Source organism: Psammomys obesus, unplaced genomic scaffold (assembly GCF_907164565.1).
Source record: "Psammomys obesus unplaced genomic scaffold, mPsaObe1.curated_primary_1811, whole genome shotgun sequence".
In the NCBI taxonomy this organism is placed as follows: domain Eukaryota; kingdom Metazoa; phylum Chordata; class Mammalia; order Rodentia; family Muridae; genus Psammomys; species Psammomys obesus.
The window spans coordinates 5,666,515-5,686,896 of record NW_026596131.1 but is presented as its reverse complement, the minus strand read 5'-3'; the positions used below and the strand labels follow the sequence as shown (position 1 = coordinate 5,686,896).

The 20,382-nt window shown below is 45.3% G+C and overlaps 1 protein-coding gene across 1 annotated transcript in view; it reads left to right on the top strand.

The window, feature by feature from the left end:
• The window catches only part of LOC129665649 (uncharacterized), a 52,836-nt gene extending 37,505 nt beyond the window's left edge, over positions 1-15,331 (top strand). The window contains exons 3-5 of the mRNA XM_055592442.1: positions 10,201-10,334; positions 13,431-13,604; positions 15,101-15,331. Coding sequence (XP_055448417.1) covers positions 10,201-10,334; positions 13,431-13,604; positions 15,101-15,331 — 539 coding nt within the window. The remainder of the gene's footprint in view (positions 1-10,200; positions 10,335-13,430; positions 13,605-15,100) is intronic.
• The last annotated feature ends 5,051 nt before the right edge of the window (positions 15,332-20,382 follow it).

The window sequence follows — 20,382 nt, the reverse complement described above, 5'->3', positions numbered from 1 at the left end:
CCCACAGAGTTCACAGCTGGCCAAGATTTTAGTTAATTAAAACAAATTCTCAGGAAGAGGATCTGATGGAAGAATGTGGAGCATGGGCTTTGGGGATACTTGGGCTCTGGCAAGGTGCCCACATCTCTTTGTCCCTTAGTTTGCTTTTACATGTAGAGAGTCGAGTACTCCATGCTTAAGGGAGCCTCCAGATCCACTGGAGTTCATACCTGAATCCCAGAAATGGTCCCACAGAAAGAATAGCAACTAGCTGATGAGAGTTCTCTTTAAGTGTGAAGAGCAAACCTTGCCCAGTGCCAACAGCAGGTGTCTTCAGAGGCACAGTAGGGGTATGGCAGCTGAGATGGAGCCACGTCACAGCCCTTCCTTTCTACCCTTGTAATTCTTTTTTTTCCTTTTTAATGAAGGGGTTTTTTATTCATGTATTTATTTTTGAGACAGTGGTCTATATTTGTGTTTGTTTGCTTATTCATTTACATATTTACGAACACAGTCTCCTCTACCACAGACTAACCTTTTATTCGCTATGTAACAAAGGATGTCCTTGAACTCCAGATCCTCTTGCTCCCACTTCTGGAGTGACAGCTATGTACCACCAGATCAAGTTTACACTGAGGAGCAAACCTGGGCCTTTCTGCATCCTAGGCAAGCATTCTCGCCACTGAATTGCCAGGTGATCTGCGCCCCAGTTCTTCTGGCAGATTCTCCTTTCTCCTCTTTTTGTCCCTTCCTCTCAGACTTACCTGTTACCTACCCACAGAATTACTTTAGCACCAAAGGTGAGGTATTTCGACCCCGAAGGTACCCACCTGGTCCAATCTGAGAGAGCTTGAGGGAGACAAGTTCTCTTTACCTTTTCATGTCTTTCTCTAGCATCAAACTCTTTGCAAATGCATGATGGGTCTGCTAAGTGGGCTGCAAGGACAGAGGGACAATCCAGGAGGTGTTTTTAAGGTACATAGCTATCTGTGACCCTCATTTACAATCTGGAAAACAGAGGCCTCCTGGTCATGAATATGGAGCTATTAGAGCTAATGAGATTGACAAAATGCATTTGCCAAATTCTCCCAGTGACCTCCAGTGGCCCAGCCACACAGAGTCTAGAATGGGTTTCATTTTATGAAAATGCTGAATGCTCTCTGAAAAGGTACAGTTTTGGTCCCCAGAAAACTCCTCACTACAGTGACATTCCAGTCCATTAGAGCTATGAACACATGAACACTGATAAGGAAGAACTTAGAAAACAGATCACTGGCAAAACCTCATTTCATGGTCCTCATAAAGAACTGTAAGGGAAACAAACAAGAGTGATGGCTTGTGGCAAAGGTGAAAGGAAAGGAAGGGGAGACCCTTTATCTTGGAGTAAATGTTTTGGCTTTAAAGTGAAGAAAGTGAGAAATCATCAGCGCTTTAAAGATGCTCACTTCAGAGTTGCACCCGTATCCTGTTCGTCTCCTTCTAAGAGTCTCCCATGATTCCCCAGTTTTCCAGGATAACATGCACATCTATTGACTCTCTCACAGCTTTTCTGCCTTCTCAGTAAATCTTTATCTCCAATTCTGTTTAGAAACCAAGGTTCCTCTAGATTTCTTACCTCTATTATGGGCATCATTTAAATAGTCAACTGAGTGATGGGAACTTCAGACAGAGCTTCAGATGGAAGCCACATTCTGTCTTTCACTCAGCAAATACTTGCTGAGCACCCACGGTGCATCAGGCACTGTTCCAAGAACTGAAAACATTCTGGAGAATAAAACAAATTTAAAAAAATGGTCAAAGACTTGAAGATAATGCATTATCCAGTCTCTACACCATCCCTGTCTTTGCAGAGAACAGTTCCGTGGATGGGAGTTTGAGCATCCTTCCTATCCACGGGTGGTCCCATCTGGACCAATAAATCTTCTCAGGCAACTGTCAATCCCACCCTAGGAAAGGAGCGTTTGGGGAACATTTATCCTTGAGCCTGAGTTCAGAATCCACTCACTATACCCCTTTCAAAGCTGTGTGTTTCTTATTTTTCTCCCACATGAAAGTGATTAGAATCTTCTTCCATCTGGGGGTGTCCTCCCACTTCTGATCCAAAATGTTCAGGAAATTACAAAGCAAGTTTCCTATGGTTGCTCTTGCCAGATTCAGGCAGGTTTCCATGTCTCCCAACTTGCTCTCCCTTCATCTTCCACGTCTGACATACTGTGGAGGAAGACAAGTGGAGAAGGCCATTCATATGGGTGGCCTTGCTGGCTCTAAGGCCAATGAGCTGTAGAAATAAGACTGGCTTTCGTTGACTGATGAGTTACCTACAGAAATGTTTGTATTTCAAATGAAATTTGAGTGTGTGTGTGTGTGTGTGTGTGTGTGTGTGTGTGACTGAGACAGAGTCAGGCATGATTAAAAAAGAAATGGGTTTGCTTGGAAATGTGTAGTTTCCACAGTAATTTTTGGGATCTAATGGCAGAAATGACAGATTGAAGAGTCTTCTGTCCTCCCTCATGCCAGAGCTGTGTATTGGATACAACTGAAACCATAACCTTATCTTAGAATGTTTCTGCTTGAGTGTATCAAGGAAAACTTTGGCGACTGCAGATCAAAAGAGCCTGCTTCCATTTATCCAGACTCGGGGAAAAACTCGTCTTTCAGACCAATATTGTGTAATTGCACATCCTGTTGGAACATGTTCACTCTAAGGCTGGGTCGTTTAGCAGAGCATGACTGTTTTTCTGAAAGGAGCAGATCATTGGGAAAAAAGGGGAGGGTGGGTAGACAGCTCCAAGACTCAGGAAGAGTGAACACTCCTCCATAAGCATGCTGTGTGGTGTTGGGTAATTTGCCTCTGATCCCGGGAGCCTTGTCTTCTGTGATACAAACTGGAGTTTTCATACACCAGTTTCTCTCTGTTTCCTGGTCCCTGAGATGTGAGGAGTGCCAGACACACACTCCTGAACTCAGAACTCCATCATGCCTTTCCCGCTATAGTGGACTGTACACTTGAAACCTATGAGCCAAAATAAGTCCTTCCTCCCTTCAGCTCTGTTAGGTTCTGTTACAATGACAATCCTTCATGGAGGGTATGGGAATAGGTTTTTCCTTAAATCCAACTCCAAACCCACCTCCCAGGAGTTTCCATTATCAGTCTCATATACCACTTGTATAGAACCAGATGAGCATGCCCCATAATACATGAAATTTTAAAACAACTGCATGTCCCCAGCTGGGTCCATCCTTCTTAAAGACAGTTGGTTCCTCCTCTATGACCGTGGCACTAAAGGACAGATAAGTTTTATTTTCCTCTACCCTCTTCACAATACTCCATTAATGAGCCACATTTAACTCAGGTGCCTCCTGCAGCCAACACTGGAGATGATTTCAGAGACTCTGCTGTGACTGGGATGAGCGAGAATGACCCATCTCTTTGTTCCCGCTCCTGCGTCTCCTACCTTAGGACATTGTTTTGCTGGCAGACAGGCTGTTTCTTCTCAGAGCCTTTTACAAAAGGCAACATGTTCTTGGGTGTGCTATGGCTCTGACGAGGCCATACTTGTTAATGCTTGTTCTGTGACTTGTAACTCAGTTAAATTCCATCTGGGGCATACTTACACCTCACCCCACGCTATATCGATACCCTTCAGGACTCTGTACTGAGAAAGGGAAGTGCTTGTCTCTTTCTTACATCCAGTATAGCTCTAAGGAGGAATCATTCAACTATCAAAATATATGAACTAGTTTTTGCACTTTGCCATTTTTTTTAATTCTTTAAAAAATAACACATCACAAACAGAAAGAGGAAATATATTCCCTGAATTTGACAAGATACCTGAAACAATGTATACAAGGCTGCTAGGTGTCTCCATGTTGCCATCAGAGACCCAAGCTTTCCATGGCTTTCTTCTTCACATCCACAAGATGGACAGTCACCTCTGAGGTACATCACATTCACATACCAGGTGGAAAAGGACAGACAGACACTGGAAAATGAAATGGGCCTATATATTCTAGCTATGTACTAGAAGATAATAGCTTCCCAAGACACTCTTCTCCACACCAGACTTTTCTTGCACTCTAGCCAAAACTGTGTCACAGGATCATCCCAACTGCAAATCAATGCAATGGCTTCATATAGAGAGCACTCACTTTATGGCATAGTCAAGATCAAGAATGATAGGAGAACAGGTGATGAGAATCAGAGCTGACCAAGTGTTATTATTATTACTGATTCATTAAAAAGAAAAATCCATTAAGTCAAGAGACCTTTCCAAGTTCACAGGCAGCCACAGAGCAGAGCTTTCCAGTGCCCCATAGTGTGGTGTTGTGTGGGACAACCATGGCCTTGCATGAGGTAGCAGTTAGACTCAACCATGGAAACACATCTGCTCACAAATGTTGCTTCTCAATTCCTGGAACAACCAGCATCCTGCAAAGACAGTCCAGACAGTAACCAAATCCTTTAGTTCCCCCCGACCCTGCTACCGTGTGTGTGTGTGTGTGTGTGTGTGTGTGTGTGTGTGTGTGTGTGGTCTGTGTTGAGTTGGCAGCTCTTTCTTCTACTTCCAACTCATTTCGCGAAGCAGCAGGGTTTAAAATCAGCTTTAGTTTGTCCTGGTTTATATTTTCCAAAAAAAACAAGAGGGTTGGTGCCAATGAGCCTTCTCCTGGAGGCTGATGGTGGAGTGGTGGTTAACAAAATACTGCAGGAAATGTAGAGGCTTGCCTCCCAGCTCCATCAGCTTCCAATGCATGTCTCTAGCCAAGTCCCTTAACCTCTCTGTGTTATTATCTCTCCACTGCTGTAACAGAGTCCTCTTTCCACAAAGCAAATGACCACACATCTGGTGGATTAAAACTACACATGCCAATTATGTCAGTTTTTATGGGTCAGGAAACTGGGCAGAGCATAGCTGACTCCTTTCCTTGGCATCTACTTGTGGCTCTGGGTTCTTGGCAAGGTCCATCTCTTTGCAGACTTAGATCTCCCGGTGGTTTGTCTCTTGAAGGCTTTGAACCAAAGGCCATTTCTAAGGGACTCATTGAATTAGGTCAGGCCTGCAAGATAAGCTCATTATTTGTTTGTTTTTATTCTGGGTATAAGTGTTTTGCCTGCATGTAGGCATGTGTACCATATGTGTTCCATGCCTGTTGAGACCAGAAAAAGACATCAGATCTTCTGGAACTGGAGTTCCAGATGGTTCTTAGCTACTGTGTGGGTTCTAGGAAACAAAGCTGTTTCCTCCGGAAAAGCAACAAGTGCTCTTAGCCACTGAGACATTTCTCCGGCCCCATAAGCTCTTCCTTGATCACTTTAGAGTCAGCTTAGTAGGGTCTTTAACTAGGAGATTCCTTCATCTTTGCCATGTAGATAGTCATTAGAATGTTGGTTCACCACATTCACCAGCCCAGGTCACATCCAAGGAGGTGGAGTGTTTAGAACATGCACCATAGAGCATTAAAATTGTAGGCACCTTAGAATTCTACCTGTCATACCCTATATAACGTAGATTCAGGTCATGTCTCATATGGTCATTCTGAATACTCTAGCCACAGGGCAGGGTCCATGCCAGGAGCTAGGGAATCAAACAGTATTAACATAGACTCTGTTTTAGAAGAAATCATGAGCCAGGTGTGTCAATGCATGCCTGTCATCCAGCACTTGGTAGGTAGACAAAAGAGGGTCAGATGCTCCAGGCCAACCTCAGGGACATGGAGAGTTTGAGGCCAGCCTGGGTTACAATAACAAATTGTACTATTGAGTAAATAGTACAAATAGTAACTATTGTTACTATTGAGAGTAACAATAACAAAATTAAATTAAAACATTAAAAAAATGCAGTGTTTCTCTGGCATTAATAGCTTTCCCCTGATGCAAAAGTTGGCAAGAACCATTAAAGCTTTAATACAACCAAATGACTTTTTGATATTTAAAAAAAAATCAAAACAGTGTTTTCTTGTCATATGGGAGCCACTGTCAGAAATAAGAAGAGTTTGCACCAGTCAAATACTATAATCCATAGAGTTATCATCTCCACCCTCAAAAGCCCCTGGTCAGCTCCTAGCTTGCAATCAGAGTACCATCTAGTTGGCTGCCAGCGTCTGATTCTAACTGGGTAGTGTATGACCTCCTGCCGCCCGGCTGGAAATCACCTGGAGGCTTGTCCAAAGCACCACTCAGCCAAACTCAGGTGCAATGGGCATGGATGAACCTGGGCACTGGTCTTTTTGAAAGCTCCGTGAGAGGCTCCAACATACTGCCAGGACCGAGCGTTGCTACTCTAGCCAGCGGGAGTTCAGTACCCCTATCCTGAACACTAAAATCTCTAAAGGGTTGTGGAGATGGCTCAGCCCATAAAGAACTTGCCTTGGGAGAATGAAGACCCAAGTTCAATTCCCCCAGATCCCCCATAGAAGTGCAGAAAGTGCTAGGTGTGGTGGTGCACACTGGGACTCCCAGCACTGGGGAGGTGCAGACAGGAGGTTCTCTAACACTTGCCGACCAGCCAGCATAGCCTAACTGGTGAGCTCCAAGCAAATGAGAGACCCTGCCTCAAAGGTGATGGAGAACCAGAGGTGACGCACGGGAATGCCCTCTGGCCTCCATATACACGGGCATGGCAGCTTATGCAGGCACGTTAATGACTTTTTTTTTCTTGTAGCCTTACTACACAGTGAGGCAATTTCTCAAAAAAAAAAAAAAAAAGAGGTGGGGGTGCAGCCCAGTGGTAGAGTACTTGCCAAGTGTGTATTAGGGCCTGAGTTCAATATTTAGTGTTTTTTTTTTTTTTAAGAAGGAAAAGAATAGTTCAGTAGAAGGATATTTTTTCTTTAAAGAGCTCAGAGTTAAGCAGGGAGGTGCCTTTTCAGTGCCCAAAGAGAAGTATTTTCAGCACCAAGGACATGGGATTAATTTTGAGGTTATAAACAAATCTTTCAAAATTTTCCAGTTTTCTATGTCAGTGTGTGTTATCTCCGGGGTTTAATCACTTCCAGAGAATGGCCTCTCCGCATCTTTCCCTCATCCCTCCCCTTCCTCTGACCCCCCTAAAAATCATTACTAAAGAAGGAATTTTAAAATCACCCATATGTCCTGGTTATCTCACAGAAACAAAGAGCAACACGGCGTCCACCGCCTCCTCTGCCCCTTCATCCCTTCACTCAAAAGTACATCCCAATCTGGGAGGTCTTGACCCTGTTGCCTGCTGAAGGGAGAGTCCCTGAGTCCAAGCGATGCCAGTATCTACTGCCTAAGGAGGCTTCAGCAAAGCCCCTAGAGGCTGGATACCACTTTTAAGATAATGGTGAGCCAGTGGAAGACATTTTAGATGGAAAGCCATGTGTACTCAGGTACCTGGGGCTTAAGGGGGGAGTCCCTCCAGCCAAAGCACACACTTCTGCAAAGTCCCGAGAGGCAGCACAGGAGGCCAAGCTGCAGGAAGGAAAGCCGAGTTTCTGCTCAGACAACCCTCTTCATGGTCTTTACCCCATGTCCTCGTTTCCCAGACATTTATTTCGAATCCGTTAAATACCAGGGAGCCCACTAAACCATGGTGGCCCAACCATCACCTCACTCCCGCCGATGAAAATGTTCAGAGCTGGAGAGACGCCTGTCAACCAAGTGTGTGCTATGCAAGCGTGAGGACCTGTGCAATCCATGGCAGCATGCATCTAAAATCCCAACACGAGCAGGAGGAGAAGGATGGACTTTTGGAGTTCATAGGCCAGACAGCCTCGCCTAACAGGCAAGTCCCAGGCCAGTGAGAGATCCTGCCTAAACACAAAGGTAGACAGTACCCGAGCAAGAACCCCTAAGAGTGACCACCGTCCTCCCCATGTACCTGCACACTTGTGAACACCCAGGAACACAGACCCAAAGGAAAGGTAAAAGAAAAAGACTGCTGCCGGCATTCCAGAGCTGACCGTAGCCTCAAATGTTTTAGCAGACCCAGGAAGACCGATGCTGAGTCCTGTTTTTATACCTATACTTTGGCATCTAAGGGGAACTGCTCTGTTGAAGCTTGCTTTCTCTGATTTTGAATCCTTTGAGAAATGCAAGGCCTCCACTCAGCCTGTAGGGGGTGTCGAGGAAAGACATGGTACATAGTACCCCTGGCCAGTGAAGCACACGGCAGCCCTGGCCCTCTCCAGCAGCAGCTCCTTCCGTGGAGGAAAAGGAAATGAATGAGCAACAGCTGAGAGCAGGACTGGCCCACTAGAGGAAACATTGAGCGAAAATCTAAGGGATGAAGTGACCTTCCTCACCCATTGGTGCTCATGTGTGGGAGAACAGATAATCCCCTCCTTCGTCCTTTGGGGCTAAAATACATCTAGGAAATTCAAAGCTGGCCAGCATGAGAAGGGTTGAGTACGGATCATGACAATGAGAGCATTCACTTTGGGATTTAGCATCCTTGATTCCGTCTTTAATGTGAAGGAGCTGGGGCTGGAGAGAGGGCTCAGTAGGTAAAATGTTTGCTTCGAAAACAAGAGGACTGGAACCTGCATTCCCAGCGCTCATGTAAAAGGTCAGGAACAGCAGCATGCCTCTATAATCCCAGCACTGCAGAGGCAGAGACTAGTATATTCCTAGATGTTGCTGGCCAGCCACCCTAGCCTAATTGACGGATAGTACCTGAGGAATCACAGCCAAGGTAGTCCTCTATGCATATCCACACACACAGGCACCTGCGCGCGTGCACACACACACACACACACACACACACACACACACACACTATGTTAAGATCAAATATTTGTATCTACAAGAAAAGTCTTCTAGAAGCACAGCTATGTGCATGGATGTGTGTGTGTGTGTGTGTGTGTGTGTGTGTGTGTGTGTGTGCGCGCTCACATGAGCATGGGTGTAAAGACCAGTGCATCTTCATCAGTCACTCCTGACCTTATTTTGATAGAGTCTCTCACTGAACCCAGAGCTCACCCATATACCTAGTCTAGCTGGCTTGCGAGCCCCAAGAATCCCCCTGTCTCTGCCTCCCCATCCCTGGGATAACAGACCTTCACCACCACCACACCTGGCTTTTTAAATGCAGATTCTGGGATCAAACTTGGGTTCCTATGATTGCACAATGAACACATTTCCGACTGAACCAACTACCTAGGCCCAACCAAAGCTGTTTCTATGCTCCAATAGACATGCTGTGTAGCTGAAAATACAACAAAACAAAACAAAACAAAACAAAACAAAGCCATGTGGCCTACGAATCCTAAGGTGTTTACCATCTGGCCTTTGAGAAGAAGGTTTATCAGCATCTGGATTACAGTAGGAGAATTCTGCATCCATGCAGCACAGGGAAGGGTTTACACAATTGGCTCCTTAACTGACCTGATTGAACAACCATGCTTGAGCCCCAGTGATGTTCTCTATCCAAGTAACTCCCCCCTGAATCCACTCAGCTCACAGAACAGAACTGCAGCAGAGCAGCTTCCTGATGAGGCGCACTTTCAGAGCTTCCAGGCATCACCTAGGACTCACAGGGCACCCTTTGTTAGCCAGGATTCTCTAAAGGAACAGTACCTGCATTAAAGAGGGATTTATTAGCTTGGCTAAAGGACGTGGTCCTTTCCGTCCAACAATGGCTGCCTCACACTGGAGATGACAAGAGTGCAGAGGGTGTTCAGTCCGTGAGGCTGAATGCCTCAGCAGTCCCAACAGGGCGCTGAAGGCCTGGAAGGATCCCCGAAGAGCTGCTGGTCTTCTGTCTAAATCAGAATCCCAAAGAAGTTGGTTCTGATATCGATGAAAGAATGTCCCCAAACCAGCTAGGTGAACCTGACAGTGAGTGTGGGAGCAGGCAGGTAGTAAGCCGTTTCTTTCTACCGTGTCCATATGGACTGCCACCAGAGGCTGTCACCCACATTTAGGGTCAGTCTTTCTGTTTGAAATTATGTGATCAAGACAATCCCTCACCTTAGTGCCAACTGGCTAGTGATTTCGCATAGCTGGCAACAGAGATTGGCCGGCACACATCCCCACCACAGCTGCCATTCTCATTCTCGGCTCTTGGTGGATGGTGTGTTGTCCGTTCTTGCCATGCTCTTGTGGTCAGACACCACAGACTTAACCCCGCTCATGCTAGGAAAGAAGGAGGCACCAGATCAGGGATCCTGGAATACAGCCTTTCTCTTCCTGCTTATTTGAAACAGATTGGAAGCTGCCCACCCCCCTGGGACCTATAAATCCACCTCTGATCCCCTCAGGAGCGAGTGACAGCAAAGCCACAGGACGAAATCGTGGATCACCCTCTCCTACAGCAAAGAGTTTCCGAATGTACGACGTGAGTCCTCTCTCTTCTTACCCGTTGCAGACTGAGAAGATGTATCCCCACAGAAGGGTGAGCTGAGGAAAGGAGGAGCAGGGGCTTGGGGTGGGAGTGCATCAGGCAGGAGTGAGTGGTTTTGACTCACACCAGAATCCCCACCCCCACCCTGTCACCCACCCACCAGTGTGCGGGTGTGAAAATGAAGTGTAAGCATCACAAAAGAAAAATCTCTCCAGAGTGCACAGTTCTCTGAAGTTCCAGGAGGCATTTTCCACCCTGGGGTTCCTCGATTCTGCCTCCATGTCCTGAGTTGCTGCTGTTGCTGCTGCTGCTGCTGCTGCTGCTGCTGCTGCTGCTGTGTGTGTGTGTGTGTGTGTGTGTGTGTGTGTGTCTACTGCTTAAGGTCTTTACCTCTTGATGCCCCAGAAGCCCTCTTGTCCTTCCTGCCATTGATGGGTTAACTGTCTTTCCCAAAGGTAATAGGTACATTTCATTTTGTGGGAAACGTGTTTCTCTAACACTTCAAAATTATTTTGAATCTTTATCCCTAATACACACATACACACTCACACACACATATATACATATATATTCCAGAAATATATATATATAATAATACCTATTTTATATATTATATTTATATACATATATTTACATAATGTATCTATTTAGATAATATAGAAATATATAATATATATTTTAAAAAATTCAAATACAATTACTCACCTGGTTGACAAATTTCTGTGGGGAACTTGTTACCCGATGAGTAAGCCATGTATATAGGTGGGTAAAACACAGGTCCTGCTCACAAGGACCTTATGGTCTGATTGGAACAGATTCAAACAGAGAGACATTAGCGGTATCACACCGTAACAGACCCTTCGAGAGAGTGCTGTAAGAGTCCTGAGGCAAGCTAACTCAGTTAAGAGTTCAGAATCATTTCCCAGCAGAGGCGATAGGAATACAAAATCAGGGCCTTAGAAGATGGGATTGGTGGGGAGGAGTAAGGGAAAGGCAAGAGAACAATGGAAGCTAAGGATGGGTAGGATGTCATCAGAAAAGATGTAAACTTGGGTCCTGTACTAAAAATACAACGATGGTGAATGATGGTGGCAATGAGGGTGACGATGGTGGTAACAGGGTGTTGGTGGTGCTGGTAGTGATGAGGATGATGGTGATGGTGGTGATGGTGAGTCTTCTAAAGAAAGTCAACATGACAAGTTGGGGGAAACAGCAGAGCTGGAGGTGGTGAGAGACGGAAGGCTCACTCATTTTTCACTGCGGAGAGAGCTCTGCAAGAGGTCAGCTCTCATCAGGGCTGACGAGGTTGATCTCTGTCCGTTGTCAACAAGCGGGTAAACCCTGAGAACATCCTTCCTTTGAAAGAGTCTCTACCCCGAAGCCACATGTAGACACTTAAATCTGATGCTGGAGAAGGAGACGGGACCTAGAGAAGTCCCTTTCACCTGCGTCTCAGTTTCCCCATCCAGGAAGGAAGAAGGCTTGATCTCTGAGGTCCTATTGGCCTCTGATGTTTGTCTGCTCCTGTGTCCTGCTTCCAGGGTGGCTATCTCACTCGCCATACACTGTCTTTTTTTTTTTTTTTTTTTTTTTTTTGGTCAGTGCTGGAAGAAACAAAACATGGTCTTAGTTTCTGCCATGTGGGAGACAGGATGTGGTTTAACTCCCTCCCTGGAACCAAGTTCCTGCGGTGAGTCCAGCCTCCCATTCCCCAGCACACCCTCACCCTGTCAGATGCCTAGTTGGAAGGAGGGGGACATTCAGCTGCCAGCAGCACAAAGCCATCAGCCACCAATCTCAGTTACTGGCCATATCCCTGGCTTTGTGGAAACAAAAAGAATTCAAGATGTGGATAAAGATAGTTTCTGAGATTCCTCCATTTACAAGGGAGCCAAGTGTTCCTGGGAAAAGTCTCCCAGTGAGGAGATACTCCCCCACTGGCTGCCTGTGGACAGATCAAGAAGAGGTATTAATTGCATAAGGGAAACTCCCGTTGTTCCAGAAGAATTTGGGAACTGTTGATAGTCCAAATGGGTAAGGCAAGAAGAGAGAATTGAGATGAGGTTAATATAGCCAGAAACTAGAAAAAACATGGAGGCAAAGCATATGAGTAATTTTTTTTAATTACTGTGGCAAAATAGCTGGTACAATGAAGTTGTGGGGGAAGGGTGTTATGTTGGCTCACAGTTCAGGGTATAGTCTACTATGGGGAGGAAAGCCTGGTTGCAAAAGTATGAAGCAATGTTGCTTCTTTGATACCTTTGTTTTTTATTCAGTCCAGGATCCCAGCCCACAGAACAATATCAGATTTAGGGTGGGTCTTCCCACTCCATCTAATGTAGAAAATGGCCCACAGGTTCCCTAGTAAGGGGAACAGGGGCTGTCTCTGACATGAACTCAGTGGCTGGCTCTTTGATCACCCCCCCCCCGAGGGGGGAGCATCCTTACCAGGCCACTGAGGAAGACAATGCAGCCAGTCCTGATGAGACCTGATAGGCTAGTGTCAGAGGGAAGGGGAGGAGGACCTCCCCTATCAGTGGACTGGGGGAGGGGCATAGAAGAAGAGGGAGGGAGGGCAGGATTGGGAGGGGATGAGGGACAGGGCTACAACTGGGATACAAAGTCAATAAATTGTAATTAGTAAATAATAATAATAATAATAATTAAAAAAAAGAAAATGGCCCACAGATATGCCCAGGGTTTGTTGGCATGGTGATGCAGTACCAGGACTGCACAGCCATGTGACTGCATATCCAGCTTTTTACTTGAGTGCTGGGTATCCAAACTCAGAGCCTCACGCAGGCACAGCAAACACTTTACTGTAAAACTGAGCCCAGTATGTCACTTTTCATCTAGTTATGCCACATCAAGAGTTGGGGTAAAGAACGCTGATAATAGTCCTCATGGAGCTGGGTGAAGAGTCAAGGTCCCATAGCAAATTGGTACAGTTTGCGATGGAGCTCAGTCAGTGCTCCCGGTGCACGGCACCAGACTCCTGGCAGCAAGTGGAGGGCATGGCTCTTTTCTCCATCTCTCAAGTCAGCAGAAGGCAAAAGTCCATCTCATCCACAAGGGCACGAACAAGAGCCGCCTGCTGTAGGGTGCAGCTCGCCTTACGACGTGTCCATGGTAACTTGTTCTTTGCAGGCTAGGATGGCCCGTCTGCCCCAGCAGGGTCCTTTCCGGCACCTTCTGGACATGAAGACAGAGAAGAGACTGGCAGGCTGGAAGGAACGGCGCAGCCGCTTTGGTGACATCAGCGTGCACAAGTGCTATCCGTTTGGGCAGCTCTTCTCTCCTTTCCAGGCTCTGGCTACCACGGTGAGTTTCAGATTAAGTCATTGCTGGGGGGGGGGGGCGCCTGTGCCAAACCTCAGTGGGTCCTTTGTTCTTTTCAGGAGTGTGTTAGTCAGTTCTGACCCCAGTAATGCTGAATAACAAAGACTTACAACTAAACCCCAGAGCTCAGTATCTTAGCATGGCAAGCGTCTGTTCTCCTGAGAAATCTGCTCCTTCTGCTTTTGCTCACCGCCAACTCACAGAACGAGGGGGGGGGGTGAAGAGTCGAGACTCATCCTCCCATCCACTACTACATCAGCCTCTCACATCGTGGGGAACAATGACCTGTCAGAGAAGTCCAGGGGAAGATTAGAAGGCAGTGGCTGCAGCTTTGATGTTCAGAGAGGAGATAATTTCAAGGAAAGAAATAGACTGGGAAGGGGGGGGGGCAGTTATACATTCCTGTGGTCCAAAAATTTGAGTGTGTGTCCTTGCACTATTTGAACAGACTGATTAAAATGTAGATTCCAGGGGCTATAAAGATGACTCACTGGGCTGTGAAAGCATGAGGGCCTGAGTTTAAATTCCCAAGCATCTGCATAAAAAAGCTGCATAAAAAAGGCCCCACCATGCCTCTAACTCTAGCATTATTGGCAGGAAGGGGAAGAAACTGGAGGATCTCTGGAGCTTAGTGAATATCAGTCTAGCTATGGGTTCAATGAGAGACTTTGTCTCAAGAGAATAATGCAGCAGGACATCTACCACCCTCTTCCGGCTTCCGTGTACCCATGGATGCACACACACACACTCACACAGACACAGACACACACACACACAGGGTCTTGATGCAGAACAAGTCCCTAGAAATGGATGCCTTCCCTGTGGGAAGAGACTACCTCTGCTGTGCTAGAAGGAACATTGCCTGCCTGTTAAGTTCTTACATGTCATGTGGTAGTGACTTTTCTATTGCTGTGATGAACATGCTTTGACAAAACACAGCATAAGGAAGAAAGGGTTTCTTTGGGGCTTACGGCTCCAGAGGGCAGAGGCCATGTTGGCAGGGATGCCGCAGCATGGTGGCCACAGGAAACTGGCTGGGGACATTTTTCCACACACAGGGAGCAGAAAGAGAGAACAGGAAGTGGAGTGAGGCCATAAACTCTCAGAGTCCACCCTCCCCCCTCAAGTGATGTACTTCTCCCCCTCGGAACAGTTCCACAGCCTCCCCAAACTGCACCACTAAGAGTGTTCAAATACATGAGCCCATTGAGGCCATTTCTCACTCAAACTACCACCCAGGTGAGGCACTGAAACTCAGTTTCTCATGCACTCTGACAAATGAGCATCATGCTCACTCTCCACAAATGACATTTAGGTAGAAAAACAGTCTGCGGCTGTTAGTATTCCGTAGCAAGGTCAGGGTTTGAACCTGGGGAGTTTCAACAGGGCAATCCCATTAGCAGCTCCCTTTGGTGATGTCAACCCCAGTGCTCTCAACCCCCATGCTTTCTCTCATCCTGATTCCTCTCCCCTTGTAGGAAATGCGAAAGCTGGTATTGCCTCGAGACCTACCCATGAGTTCTCATACGCAGAGAATAAGTTCTTCATCCCTCAGTGACATGAATCTCCAGGATTTACCCCTGTCTCCCAAAGAGCTGAGCTTGGGAAAGAATGACAACCGTCAAGAAAAAGAGAAACCAGTGAGCCATATTAAAACGCCTTTATTCCCCCCCATAGTTAAGGCAACAAAATATAATGACATGAAATAAAATTGCAAAACTGCATTGTGGTCCTTCGCTGCAAGGTTTTACTTGATAACAACTGGCATCCAGGGATCCGAGACTGTTGAGCCAGCCTCACCTACGACAGTGTTTAGAAACGATCGTACCATGTCCTGTGTGGAAAGTGTAAAAGGCACAAACAGACCCAGCTTTCCTCAGAAGCTTGAAAAGTAAGGGGAGGAGAAGGCTGCCATTCCATGCCCCAAGTCCTGTTATTTCCACCATCTGCTATCCCTAGGATATCAGATGCGGGTTTAGTTTCTCACAATGTAGCTGATCACAGAGTGTATTGAATACTGTACTTATGCTATGAGAGAGAGAGAAAGAAGAGAAAGAGAGCCTGTTCTTCCTCAGTTCATAGAAAGTTCTTCCTTGGCTGGGATGGGATGGCTCATCTCTACCCTAACTACAAAGGAAGCTAATGAAAATCACATTGGGAATGTATTGGGAGACGAGATCTAGTATCATGGAAAGAAGGGAACATGGCTGATGGGAAAGCAATTGAGATCTGGGACATTCAGTGGTTTATAAATCAGACCGTTATAAAGAGAGATGTCTGTTTAAGCTGAATGAAAACAAGCCTTTGAGGATTTATAAACACCAAAACTAACACTGTTCTCCTAAATGAACTCTTCCACTCTAAATGGCTTCTGTTTCCTTTGAATGTTTAAAAGTGACCTATGTTCATAATAAAAACAATGCAAAAGTATTTTTAAGAGTAATTACCATGAATTTCAATATTTGGAGACAGTGTGTGCTTGAACCTAGAAATTTTAGATCACCTGTCAATGCCTTATCCTCACTGACAAAACTAAGGCTGTGCTTGAGCCAAGGTCTGTTTCCATGGTTTATACTGAGTTGTCTTATGGCATCATTAACCATCATTTCTCAAAGGGTCACCAGGTTCTGGATCATCGGTTTCACTTCTGGGTAATCAGTAAAACTACTAGACCACATGGACACAAAAGCAAATACCTTACCTCAAAAAGAGAGAGAAAATAAGAGAGAAAGAAATAGTTTTAGAAACTAATATGAGAAACTATAGCCAAGAAACACAAATTCACATTACCACAAATTTTATACTCCAATCGGTAACAATTTGGAAATAGTAAATGAGGGCTATTTCAAATCCATTTTTGAGAGGTCGTGTAGGCAGCTTAAAGCAAAATGAAGAAATCTGCTAAAGGCCACAGATGCCATCTGACAGCATTCTCAGCCTCTCTGTTGGGAGGCTTGTGTTCTCTTAATAAATTCCAACAGGTTTAACTTGCCAGTCACAAGGATGTTAGGTCAGAGAGGTGGGCAAAAAAAGAAAAAGAGGACAGAAAAAAAAAAAAAAAAAAAAAAAAAAAAAAATGCTACCAAGGGGCTAAAGATAGCCCAAGAAAAATTGTAATTAGCTCTAGACTACATCATTGCAACCTTTCAGAATCATTGACGTCCTGATCTATTAAGGAGCCTTGTAGAAGTCTCAATGGAATGTGTGGTTCTTGAAGAGGCCTGGGAGTCAGCACAGAACACATCCAGAGACCAAATTCTCAGAACAGAGGGGATTTATTACCGTGGAGGGATGGGGGTGGGGAGGAGGAGTGGCCTGCCTCTGGATCAGACAAAGACCTGGTAGTCAGTGTAGCTAAATAATGAATTTCAATTGCTGGACCTTGATGTCTTGATAGCTAGATCTTGGAGTTTTAGTCAGGCATAAGGAAGTGGCCGAACGAACTAGACCTTGGTGGTTAGCTTTAGGGCTGAAAAGCTTTAGGAATCTAACACACAGAAAGAGAGAGAGCACTATGATGTGTTTATTTCTGAATCACATGAGGTGGAGGACACCACAGTCCCCTCCTTTTTTACATACCCACATACCCACACAATATATAGTTCCTTTACAGCTCTGTGGATTCATGTGTCTTCTTGCTTTACTTCTCAAAAGCATCATCAACAGGCATGTGTGTGTGTTTCTCATTCCCGCCTAAGGGTTTATAAACAAGAATGCACAGCTTTTTATAAATAAAGTTTTAGAGCACAGACCTACCCATTCGTTAACACATTGTCTATTGGTGTGACGGGGCTACTCCTCACGTAACTAGATGCCAGGAAGACTCCATGGCTCATAGCCAAAAATACTGACTCTCTCACCCTTTCTAGAGGCTTGCCACATTGTCCTAAGGCAAGCTACTCTCTGCAGTTTCTACGCATCTTAGCTCTGAATTTTAAAATTAGAATGAAAATATGTCATTTACACTCAGTTTAGCCTATTTTTACCTCCCTTAAGTGTAAGTCCTAACTGTGTCCATCTAAGCTTCCTATGTACAAGTATGAAGTCAAGAGCCACTAATACCAACATGAGCTGAACACTTCCCTTATTCTAAGTGTATTGATTCACCTAATTCTGTAACCATGCTATGAACGAGGGGATAGCATTATCCCCACTTTACGGAGGAGAGAGCAAAGGTCAGCAACATAAAGCACATAGCCAGTAAGTAGCAGACCCAGCTGCCGGACCTACAAGGCTTGGTGCCACCCCTGGATACCCAGCACTTTGCTGTCCAGCATGCCCTGTGGAGGCGTCCTTTCTCCTTGTGTTCCCAGCCAGTCCCTCCCTCCTGACTGAAGCCTCAAACAGAAGCCTTCTGTGTTTCCTCCTCTACCCGCTCAGAGATCACACTGTTGGCAAAAGAAGCCAAGAGTTTATCCCGGTCTTTCCTAGAAGGGCCCAGAGTGGACATCCGCTGAGAATGTCCCAGCCGAGGCCTTATTTCCCTGCCTGCAGGCAACTTAGCTTGGCCTCTGTACAAAGAAACCATTCTGCACATTCTGTGTGAGACCCGGCTGCTGGTGTGAAGTCCTCTACCTGCTTAAGAGAAGAGTAATTTCCCACACGTAGTTCTGCCCCATGTAGGAATCGGGGGTGGGGGAGTATTCACTTCAGCGGGGCTTACTTGTATGATTTCTTTTAAACAAAGTGTAGCCCTCTACCCAGAAGCCAAGATGACTTAAAGCTCTGAACAATTGTAATGGAATGAAACAAAAACATGAGAGACACAGGATAGATTTCCAACACTTTGACCATATGCCCAAGGCCGAAAAGAATTGTCGGTTTCCTTCACAATTGCCAATGAGTCTATTTTACTATTTTTAGACAGCACAAATTGGACTCGATGGGTTGTTGTAATCTTGTAAGAGGACTTAAAATTGAAAGAGTGTGAAAAGGTGGGGGTGGGCCTGGGAGGAAGTAGGAGGGAGAGTGGGAGATAATATTATTAAAAGACATCTTATGTACATGTGAAATTCTCAGAGTTCACAAAATATGTGTCCAAGGGGTTAAGAGGGTAACCTTTATGTTATATTTGGGTTATAATTTTAAGTTCTGCTGTGAGATTGTGCCCTCTAGCTATGACAGGCAAGCTATACTCACGATAACTCAACAGCATAGCTACCTGAACAATTCCGATGCCAGCTGCCATCCTAATGTGGATGCAGAAAATATCACAGGGTCCTACTCTTAGATGAATAGCTAGAGGCAATTAGCAATTTCCAAGAGGTGAAGAATTGGTCTTCCCTAAGGATGAGCCTCTTAATTGGTTACTCAATACAAAGCAGTCAGCTCTAGAAACGTATACATGCAAGCAACATCGAGCAGGCTGAAGCTGTTTATTTGTATACATGTGTATGTAACAGCAATGGTTAAAGAAGAGGAGGCAGTGAATTTCGGAGCAGGTGCAGATATGAGTGGAGAAACGGGAGGAGGAAAGGAAAGGGAGAGGAAAATTATGTAATTCTATTTCTAAGGTTTTTTTTTAACTAAAAATACATAACAAAAATAAATTGAAAGCAAGATGAGTCATGGAACACACAATGAAGTGGGGCCAAGGAGGCTAGACCAGGAATTGATGAAATGAGGAAAATTAACTCCAGATAAGGAAGAATGTGGTCAGAGGTCAAGATAAAGATGCCACCCATTATCCACAGGACAGCAGGAGCCCAGGGGAAGACTTTAAGCACGGGGGATGGGGGGCATGGTGGGGTTCTGCCTATCAAAAGAAGGGCACTAACTTAGCTCTCTAACCTAAATGTTCACCAGCAAATGGACAGAAATAAGGTGGTGTTATATACATACCTCAAGTGTTTTTCAGCCATAAAGAAAAAGGCTCTAACAGAAGATGGTTATGCAAATTAAGTCAGTCTCCAGAAGACTGATATCACATGCTTTCTCTCATTTGCGCATCCACATTTAGGGATGAAAAGTCTGTCCGAGGAACAAAGGGGACTAACAGAAAGGATGAGAAGAGGGGAGGGCTATGGTGCCCAAAGTACAATTATTTACTTGGAGGAAAATGGGCTTATGTAACCTTGTATGATAAAGTAAAGAACGACCCTAACATATCTCGTGGAATGTGAGCGCACTGGAGACAAGAGCTCCCTGTTAGTGTGCCAATGCTATGGGGAGAGGGCAAGATGTCAGAGACAGGTTTAGACAAACTTGTCCTGCCGGATGTTGGAGTGGCTAGCACCGGTAGCATTAAAAATGTTTCTGAACTGGCTTCTGGCTTAAGCAAAGGGGTGGATGTTGGGAGTGCTGTTGCTGTGGGTTGTTGGCCTTCCTGATTGGGTGGGACTGTCCGGGAAACTCACAACTTCGAGGGCTGGGAAGGTAGCCCAGCTCTGAGGTGGGACAATTGTCCCAAGGGTATCCTGAGACATGGGAACCCAGGAACCACACAGACAGAAGTTGCAGGAAGCCTGTACTTTTACCATTTAATCAATACAGGTGTTTTCAGGTCAGGCTTGCCCTGGATAACCAAGCCTGGCTCTCAGGCAGCCACATAGTTTAGAAGCCAAACAAAACAGAGAAGAAAAAGCAGCCTTGTTCACAGTTGGGCCTTTGTTTTGTTTTGTTCCTATTTCTTGCTGACTAGCACTAAACACTGCCATATGTTCAGAAAATGTCTAACGTTTGCATATTTGAGGATTGTTTCTTCTTTCTTTCTTTCTTTCTTTCTTTCTTTCTTTCTTTCTTTCTTTCTTTCTTTCTTTCT